Source organism: Mesitornis unicolor, unplaced genomic scaffold (assembly GCF_000695765.1).
Source record: "Mesitornis unicolor isolate BGI_N332 unplaced genomic scaffold, ASM69576v1 scaffold47274, whole genome shotgun sequence".
Taxonomy (NCBI): domain Eukaryota; kingdom Metazoa; phylum Chordata; class Aves; order Mesitornithiformes; family Mesitornithidae; genus Mesitornis; species Mesitornis unicolor.
The window spans coordinates 43839-53969 of record NW_010183066.1 but is presented as its reverse complement, the minus strand read 5'-3'; the positions used below and the strand labels follow the sequence as shown (position 1 = coordinate 53969).

At 34.4% G+C, this 10131-nt stretch overlaps 1 protein-coding gene across 1 annotated transcript in view; it reads left to right on the top strand.

Moving 5' to 3' along the window:
* Positions 1 to 1513: 1513 nt before the first annotated feature.
* Positions 1514 to 10131, top strand: part of LOC104540235 (CUB and sushi domain-containing protein 1-like) — a gene marked incomplete at both ends in the record, with an annotated part of 33623 nt that continues 25005 nt past the window's right edge. The window contains 5 exons of the mRNA XM_010183985.1: positions 1514 to 1687; positions 5737 to 5919; positions 7295 to 7393; positions 8059 to 8235; positions 9204 to 9383. Of these exons, the coding sequence (XP_010182287.1) occupies positions 1514 to 1687; positions 5737 to 5919; positions 7295 to 7393; positions 8059 to 8235; positions 9204 to 9383 (813 nt within the window). The remainder of the gene's footprint in view (positions 1688 to 5736; positions 5920 to 7294; positions 7394 to 8058; positions 8236 to 9203; positions 9384 to 10131) is intronic.

Here is a 10131-nt window from a genome sequence, read left to right as displayed (position 1 = left end):
TGATTTTCTCCCTGCATAATTTCACTTCATGAAATGAAAGTGTACATTAATTTACCAATACATCATATTATTTTAATGTTTTTGCTTTACAGAATTGTGATTGTTTACTTAAATGATTTTTTTATGAATTTATGCTTAGATACCAATCAGATCAGTAAAGGCAACTAGGCTAGTGAATTTGTTTCTTTTTTTTTATGCTTGCTTTCTTTCTTCCTAAAACTATGTATCTAACATCCATATGACCCAAGCAGTTTTCTTTTGATTTTCACAACAATCTACACTTTCAATATCTGTCAGTAAGAGCTATAACCTTAAAACTGGTTTTAGTCACCTTTTAATAATAAAATAATTAACCAAAATGCAACATTTTAAATACAAAATAGTTGCACAAAATTTTTCATTTGGCAAGGATATATTACAGATGCAAGCATGTGCCTCACTTTTTGTTTCCTATAAGGACTATTGTGAAAGTCTGTGACCCAATTCTGTTGGTGATCCCTTCCTGTTTTCAGGACTGTGACTTCAATGTGAAGGGATGCTACTTATGCAAGGGATAGAAGAGAATAGGGAATCTAAATCACCTAGAATAGCTACCCATCTTTCCACATCAAGTGTTTGGGAAGTTTGGTAGCATTTACATGGCTTTCAGTTTTTAGGCAGAGCTCTAGGAAAGTTGTAGATGTCCATTCCATCAGAACAGGAATTCTTAACCTTGCTCTGGGGACTCCTGATTAACGCTGTGGGAATTCAGTCACCTGCTGATCTACCTGCTGCCAATTTGCTGCTATGGACTGAAACACTGTCTGAACCCTAAATATCATTGGGACAAATTTAACACCTTCCTCTAAGAAAAACTGTTTAGCTATTCACAAATGAAGTCACTCAAAGCCTTTTCAAGTACTATAAGAGTTTTAAATTTAAAAGTTTATTAATGATAATTTCTTTTTTTCAAGTGTAAGATTGCTTTTGGTGATAAGGAAAAGTCCTCGAAGAGGGAGATGAGATATATTTTGAACCCAGAGTGGACACAATGTTTAGAATAAACAATCTTAGTTCGAGAGGAAAAAATAAGAAACATACTGCTCTTTCATATGCAAGGCAATACCTATGAATATTATTGCTTTAAAATAGATGTTTCCTTTCTTCTTAATAAACTGGGAAAATTTTTTGCTACTTGCTACAAATCATTAACAGGCCCATCAAGGTGACCTACAGGAAATGTGTATGATTTTCTTCCAAAGGGGGATGGACAGTGAATAGAAATGAATAAGGAAAGAGAGCTCTCTATGTTTTCAGGGAACGGCTGAAATTAGTGGGTTAGTTTTACATGTAGTTTTATGTTTAGTCTCACAAATGACTAGTAAATCATCTATAGTAACAGCAAAACTGAATATGTGAAGGAGTTAAAATCAAGCAGTTTATATTGTGTGGAACTAACCTCATATTTAAAGGTTATAGTAATTTTTTTCTGTCACAAAAACATCTTATAATATTGTGCTGTTTCCTCTGTTAGCCATTTCTTGTGGACATCCTGGGGTACCTGCCAATGCAGTTCTTTCAGGAGATAAATTCACGTATGGCTCCATAGTTCACTATTCTTGCACAGCGGGTCGAAGGCTCATAGGAAATTCTACCAGGGAGTGCAAAGAAGATAGCCACTGGAGTGGGACTCTTCCTCACTGCTCAGGTACCTGTGCCAATCATCGTCTGAATGCCACCTTGTAATTTCATTAATAAGGCTATTTTCAAGCAATTTTTAACTACAGTCAGATATTTGTTTTGTTTCTTTTCCAGGATACTTTAATTTCACCAGTAGCCACTCTGCTGAATTATACCAATTAATTGAAATATTCTCATATATTCTCTCATTCTCTTTGACATTACTTCATAGCTTTACTCCTTAGCTAGATACTATAGTTGAACACTGAATTATATAGAAGCCACAAAACACTATTTAAAACCTGGTAGAGTTCTGCTTAAAAAGAATGCATGTATTAAATTTTAATTTATATGAACACTGTTTTGTGTAAACAAAGGTTGTCACATTAAAGTAATTGAAAAATTTATTTAAAAAACACCATAGCAAAGGTACAAGATGGTAAACTTCACACATTATGTTCTTAATTTCTTTTTTTAGAAATATTCTTTATTAGTGCCACAATGTACAAATACCATGAAACTCTGCAAAGTTCTTGGTGATGTCAGGAAGTAGAGAAACAGTTTATTCTCCACTAGACTAACTATACAAATTTAGAAGAAGCCATAACACATTACATAGTTTTGTGGAAATCAAGAGTTCAGATTAGGATCGGCCGTTAAGGACACTTACAGTGTATTAGTAAGTTTTGTGAGAGAAACAAGTCTACACACTTCCATATGTAAGAAAACAAATAGCTGACAGGTTTCAGAAAATTGTCTAATGAGAAAATTATTGCATAGTTACACATTATAGAATCTTCTTATAACTTCCCCTAAGCTCCTGGACATGCCCACTGTAGGGTTGATCTGGTTCAATGTGGTTCAATTCAGATTTGACCTAATTTAAATTAGTGTAAGATATTTTGAAAAAACTCTAAATAATTGGCTGAAAATTGTCCATTCATGAGTTGATTCTGAAAGGATACTGAACAGAATCTGAAACACTGAGAAAAGAAAGTAAATTAATCACTAATGTATCTTTTTTAGTTCTCTGCTGTTCAAGGAGGAGTTTACTTAGTCTTCTCATACCAATAGATCTCACTGTCATCATGGTCTCTATGCCTAGACCTGAAATAAATCTCTGTGGAACAATTATATGTTTAGTTTCCACACAGAATTGTCCTTTTCTTGCTTATCTTAAGCCCACATTTGTGTCACTTTCACCTTTTTATCCAATATAAAATGCCAGATCAGAGACTGCACCAATGTTTTAACATTTTTAAGGTCAGAGCTCTCTAGTGCTGCTACCCAACATTTTCTACCGCAAGGGAAGTTCTTATGTGGGTGGAAAAAAAATGTAATCTCTAGTAATTGAGACTCTTCAAATACTAGTCGTGAATATGATTGTATTTTTATAGACTCATAGATTTTAAAACTTGAAAGACCACTGTAGTAATCTCTTGTGATGTGTAAAGTATGTCTAGGGAAACTAAAACATTGTTACTGATGAAGATTTTAATTTCCTAAGGTTGGCAAAAATGTGACACCATCATGAGAGCAAGGTGTTTTCCTAGAATAGTGAGAAATCTATCTCCGTTAACTCTATTTAAAAAAGAATCCAAACAAAAGCTTTCAAACAAACAGCTGAAAAAAACCTAAAATGGTTTCTCATTCCTCTAAGGCATCTAGAATTATAAAAATAACTATATCTTCCATGTTAGGTATTCAGGAGATTGCTCCATTTAAAAAAATAAATTAATAATTTGAGTTCACAATTTCAGTGAATGAATGATTGTGGCCAGGACTACTGAGACAACTAATTGATTTTATATTAAAGGGATATGAAAAACATTCCCAATATAACACTTGAAAACTGTAGTCTGTTTCTGCATGGGCTTTATTTCTTTATTATATATTAATATGGGTTTGTATATATGTTGGTATAAATATGATCTCAGGGTTTTTTGTCACCTGGGACCATTTGCAGTGTTGGACATTTTTAGTTTATGAGTTAAGTGATAGTTGAGATTTTTTTTTTAAGGTGAATCACACTACTTTTTTTCAGTAATGTGTATGTAGTCACCTACATTGCTAACTAAAAAAGGGTTTCGATCTTCATAATACTATAACTGCATTTGTCTATACCCTTTGACTATAAATTCGCATGGCTCCAGTTTAAACTGTCTCCAAGACAAAACTAGTTGTGTCCAAGAAAGGATATCTGGTTATACATCTATAATAATTCCCTCATCAAAGTCCCAAAGCAAAGTGGAACATGATCAGAATTTTAGAATCATAGAACTTTCTGCCTTGAGCAATTCTTGCAGTCTTTGCATTCACAAGCCAAAGTATGTGCCATATATGTTTCCTGCTGTAAACATGCCACAGTGCAGCCTGAATCAGAGCACTCATTATTTCACACATTTTAAGCAGATAAAAATGTCCAGGAAGCCCAGGCCTAAACCACAACACTGTGAAACAGCAGTGTCTTGCAGTAAGAGGAAGGAGATGGTACACAGAGGTCACATCTGGAGTGCTGATTGAACAGTGCCAGGGATAGGTCATGGATGCCAATACTTGCATCACCTACACCATTATGCTCTTAGAATTGTCCCCAGAATGGTTTTTCCTCATCCCAACTAGCACTCCATGAAACAATGCACAAATACTTTGCAAGTTGGTGGTGTGCTAGAGATCATTCTCAGCACAGCCACGTTGGATGCAGCCACCCTGTTTTGGAGAGTGATATTAACAGTATAGATGTGGACAGCATATACCAGCTGCCTTCAAGACACTCACACTGTTTGCAAGCATGCATTTAAACAAGGAAATTTAGGTCCAAAGGCATTAGGTGACAAGGACAATCTATTCTAGATGAAGCTAGTACTAATCAAAGTGGACACAACCAAAGCCCACAAGTTAGCTTTTAATTCAGAAACTGTGTCTTAGTCTCCTTTTATGAAGAAGCATGATTGTATCCAAAGTGTCTGTCTCAAATTTGGTGTACTGAAAGCCTTGTGCCACACACATAACCGTACTTTCTGACTTTAGAAAATTTTCATTTCTAAAATAGAAGTTTGAGTTTTCTCAAAATTTTGCTACTGTTAGTCTGTTTTTCCAGATTTTGTCCTTCAGCTGAGAAATGTACCAATGAAGAAAAATCTATTTAAGAAATCACAAACTTCAGCCTATGGAATTATTTACACATATTTTGAAAAAAACCCACAAAACAACAAAAAAAACAGTGAACATACCCAAAACATAGTTTTAATAGAAATTCAGTCTAGATGTATAACTTAAAAATGGAGAACAAATGATAATGTTGTTATGATCCATAATTTTGCCAGAAAGGGATTTCAGAGAGAGGTAATTTTATGTCAAGATTTCTAATGAGTTGTTGATACTGAGACCATACTTCCATCTTGGGTAGCATTTCCTGTAGCAGCTGCTTTATCCGATAAGTTGCCTGGTTCATCAGACCTATGAGGACATGTTTGAGAGGTCTGTTTTGCAACACATTCTTTCTTTTCTAATATTGTAACAAATACTTACATAGCAATTTAAAGGATAAGGAAAATTATAAGGTGTCCTTTCCATTCTTGACAGGCACAGAGATCCAGGTAGCATTTATTTTTTTCTGTGGATATATGTATTTCAAATATATTATTAAGAAACTTGAATATGGTTCTCTTCACTCCTGCTGTTACCTAATTTTTGTTATTAGAAGTTATTACTAGCAGTGAAGTTAAACAATAAAATACAGTGTGTAGAAAACACTATTTTTGTCAAAAAGACAAAGTTGTTGAACTGACAAAAAATTACAGGAGTTCTTTTCATGTTCACAATTACCTTTTATCTTTTATTTGTATCATATTCTATGTTTAGGTCTGTAGAGTTCTGAGATAAGAAGTAGGCTAAAAAGATAAGTTATTTTCGTCTTTGCCTTTGGTTTTGCATCCTTGCACTGGAAGAAAAAGTGCTTAATTATATAGTAGAAACAATGCAGTTAGTAGTACTGTTCACATGAGAGTATCTTCTCTACCGCTACATTTGCACATAACATCTTTGCCAATAGTTCTGTTCTGTTGTTTTTTACAGGAAATAATCCTGGCTATTGCGATGATCCAGGAGTACCAGCTCATGGGTCTAGACTTGGAGATGAGTTAAAAATAAAAAGTCTGCTACGTTTCTCCTGCGAAATGGGTTATCAGCTGAGAGGATCTGCAGAACGAACGTGCCTACTGAATGGTTCCTGGTCAGGTATACAGCCTGTGTGTGAAGGTATGTCATACCATTGACATTTATGGCACCAGTGAATGACATTTACTAATGATATTCTGTTCTTAAATTAAAAAGATATTCTATGCCAGAAATATGCTTTCATATTGCTCTGCAGAAAGATGGTATAAAAGAATTTGCAAGCAGTTTATGTTTTGCCTGAAAACCTAAATCCAAACTGATAAAATTTTGGAGCATACGTTTGTAAGAAGATTGTGAGAAACTAATCCTAGTTAAACAAATATTGATCCTGAAAATGGAGAATAGATACCCAAGTAAAATATAAAATGAGACAAATGCTTCTGATTGACGAGACGAAAATGAATTGATATTTAAATCTATCATCCATCTTCTAGCAATACAGTATTTTACAGTATTTTCTCCTTCTATGTAATGTCCATACATCAAGGACTGAACAGATGATAAAATAATGCTGTATTCTTAACTAAGTATAAATTTATGTATATTTCTCCACATAAGTTAGACTAATTTCTTATGGAACACACTATTTTTATGCTAGCTCTTTCAGAAGAAATGTAACAGAGAATACTTCTGAAATCATATTTAAGAATAAGATAAAAATATAATACAGAGTTTTAACACTTTTTATGTACTGTTAGAATTGCAAAGCAGAGGACTTTAGATTCAGTTTTAAAATGACTTCTTGTTTTCCAAGAATGTTTGAAAAGTTACTTTATCTAACTCATTGAAATTGATGGATTCTGTAGTATCTGTTGTCTATTACACTGAATGATAAAGTGGAAGATAGGACAAAATATTTTTTAACAAATACTTTGTATTTTTTCACCAAGGAATTTTAGCACAGTATCTTCATCTAAAAATTGTTCTTTTGGAGTGTTCTTCAGCAGAGACTAATCTTCTGTCAGTGTAGATATCATCATAACTGTATGAAAATGACAGTATACACAGGATCAGTATTTCCAGAAGTTTTGCAATGTTCTTTCTTCTTCCCATGCATGAAGACATTTTTTATAGTAGGACAGCAATTAGCAATGTTTGAAATGCTGCTGCTTTTTCTTTATTTTTTTTTGCTTCAGCCTTCTGTTTTTAGAAAAAAAAACAAACCATAAACAAAGAAAAAAACACCTTTCTTTCCATTTTTCTCTTCTTTAATTTTTCCTTTTTAGTATAAACAAGGATGAGATTAGGAAAAGAACACCTTTTCATCCCTACAAGTTCAAGTTCCAACCTACTGAATTTTTCTCTTCAATGTTTGAAACTTTTACACATAAAAAGTGACTAAGACTTCATTAAAACAAAGGCATTTAGGTATTGCAAACTTTAGTAATACTCAGAGTAATTTTTAATTGAAAAATTGTGTTTATTTTAATGAATCTTTATAATCTATAACTATTAGATTATAACTCTCATGCTGGGGGCCATCCAGCTGGAGGTCCTGGTGGACAACAAGTTGAATATAATCAGCAGTGTGCCCTTGCTGCAATGAAGGTTAGTGGTATCCCAGTCTGCCTTAGGAGCAAAGTGATCCTTCCTCTCTGCTCAGCACTGGTGAGGCAGCATCTGGAGTGCTGGATTCAGTTCTAGGCTCTGCAGTACTAGAGAGACATGGACACACTGGAGAGATTCCAGCAAAGGGCCATTAAGATAGTGAATGGACTGAAGCATGTCTCCTCTGAGGAAAAGCTGAGGAAGTTGGGACTGTCTAGACTAGGGAGGAGAAGGCCCAAGGGGGATCTTAACATCATATCAATATGTGTAGGCAGGGTGCACAGAAGGTGGAGTCAGGCTCTTTTCATTCAGAAAGTCCTCAATGAGCTTTCCTCTCTCCAGTGACTCTATAGGGCAGATGGGAAATTTTACAAGCTATGTAAACTATCTGGATCAGCTATTAAAAAAAAACTCAAAACCAACAAACAAACAAAAACCAAACCAAACCAAACCAAACCAACAACAAAAAACCTAAAAAATAAAAACCAAAACAAATGCAAGTAAAATGATCATATTAACAAACAGAAATTAACTCAAGAATATTCCTATTAAACATTTTCTTAGTAAAACTTGCTGTAACATTTTAAAAAGGTGGGTTATTGACCTACTTTTTCTTTTTTTTAGTTAGTCTCCTATCATGGAAATATTTTTTCTTTAACCTTTTATTCACAGCTGTATCTTGTGGGAACCCTGGCACCCCAGCCAATGGTATGATCGTATACACTGATGGAATATTATTCTCCAGCTCAGTCATTTATGCCTGCTGGGAAGGTTACAAAACTTCAGGGCTAACTACTAGACATTGTACTGCAAATGGGACATGGACTGGCACTGCTCCAGACTGCACAGGTCAGAAAAAAACTTTCTTTCTCTAAAGCTTTAAAGTAATAAGTCTTCCAGCTTTTCTGAAAATGATTTTTATTAGATAAAATAACACATTTTTCCCCATTCATCTCTTTTGTAATACTTAAATATTTTATTTATCTAAATGTACATCCTCTTTTAATACATGCTAGATGTTTCCAGATCTTTTTTGAGGTAGGTAGGTAACTTTTCTGTATTTGTTTATTTCATGAAAGTCAGCATTGAACATATAATATTATTCCCAAGAATAGGTGTTCCTCTAGAGTTTAATTTAATTTTTTTTAATTTTATTTTTTTTTTACCTGTGGCTCATGTACAGAGGATGAAGTTGTGGTAGTTCTAAATCAGATTTTACCTAATTGGATACTTTACTGTGCCAGTTTTTGTTGTGAGCCAAAGGAGTCAGATCTGACCAATACCTGTTCTCTGAGAACTGAGTCAGGGAGAAGTGAGGTTGGGCTTTTTCTTCAGGGTAAATGAGCAGGGAGCAGATGGGTGCTGTCAGGCCAGCATGGCCAGTGGCCTCACTGACAAGGACAGGTCCACAGTACATCAGTACAGTAATATAAAAAAAAAAAAAGAGGAATTTCGTAGCTGCTGGAATTGCACTGCACCATCAAGATTAGGCATAATGTGACACAGATACCAGTATGAAGAAAGGTAAAGTCCTATCAAAACTACCACTAACATAACAGTCTACTACAGCAGCAGTAGAGCGTACCAGCTTAAGCTAGAGTATTTAAGGATCACAATACTTGGCCCCCACTATTGCGATGCCTTGATAATATGACCTTTTAGCTAGAAATTAAATATTATAGTTTTGATTTTGTGTGAGATATCGTGATAAAATTTTTTTCTTGTCTTGCACACTAAAAGGACATTAGCTATACGTAGTTCAATGTTGCATTACATGTTTATAACTAAAAAATACCTTTTTTACTTTTCCTCACTAGTGATCAGCTGTGGAGATCCAGGTGCATTAGCAAATGGCATTCAGTTTGGAAATGATTTTACCTTTAATAAGACAGTCAGCTACCAGTGCAACCCAGGATACTTGATGGAGCCTGCCAGTTCATCTACAATGCGTTGTATAAAAGACAGCACTTGGAACCAGAGTAAACCAATTTGCAAAGGTGTGATTTTGAACTTAAGTAGTTTGCAAATACTGTTTTGATACTATATGTGAAATTCACTAATCAATGTCTTTATATATAAAATATGTCAAAATATCCCCTGGGACAATTAACATGCAAATGCAGCTGAAACATTTAGATCAGTATTTGTATAAATTTTGTATTTATTTTGCACATATGCTGTGGTATAATATCAGTCAGAATAGTGCTATTAATGACTACAGTAAAACAAAATCACTCTGCAGTGAAGGTAATCAGAGCACTCAGTTTAAAATCCTTGGAATGAAGTACCCATTTTCCTTTTTGGCCCCTTTTAACCTGGACTAGATGGCCAAAATTCTGTAAAGGGATCCTGCAAACCAAACTGTTTATAAAGGATTCCCTTGTTGCAGTAATATAGTCATCATAGATAGCCAAAAAGATGCTTGACAAATAGCTAATTACAAGTGCAAATGTAAAGGTCTTAGTGGGAATGAGGGTGAAAGGCAAATAAGATAGCCTGGTGAAAATTGATAGCACTACTACAGGGAGTAAATTTAACAGCCTAGGGATTCTTATGCTTATAGAAGGCCTAGATTGCCAACTCGTCTAGCACTGCTTTAAAGTGATGTCTATCTTGCTAATTAAATTTTGGCATATGTATTCAACTGACTTCATTTTCTGTAGTAAAAGTCACTGACTGAGTGATTTTTACAGTTGTGTTCTCTGTTGAAAGAACTGGTGTGTAAACTTGGTCATTAGTTTGAAC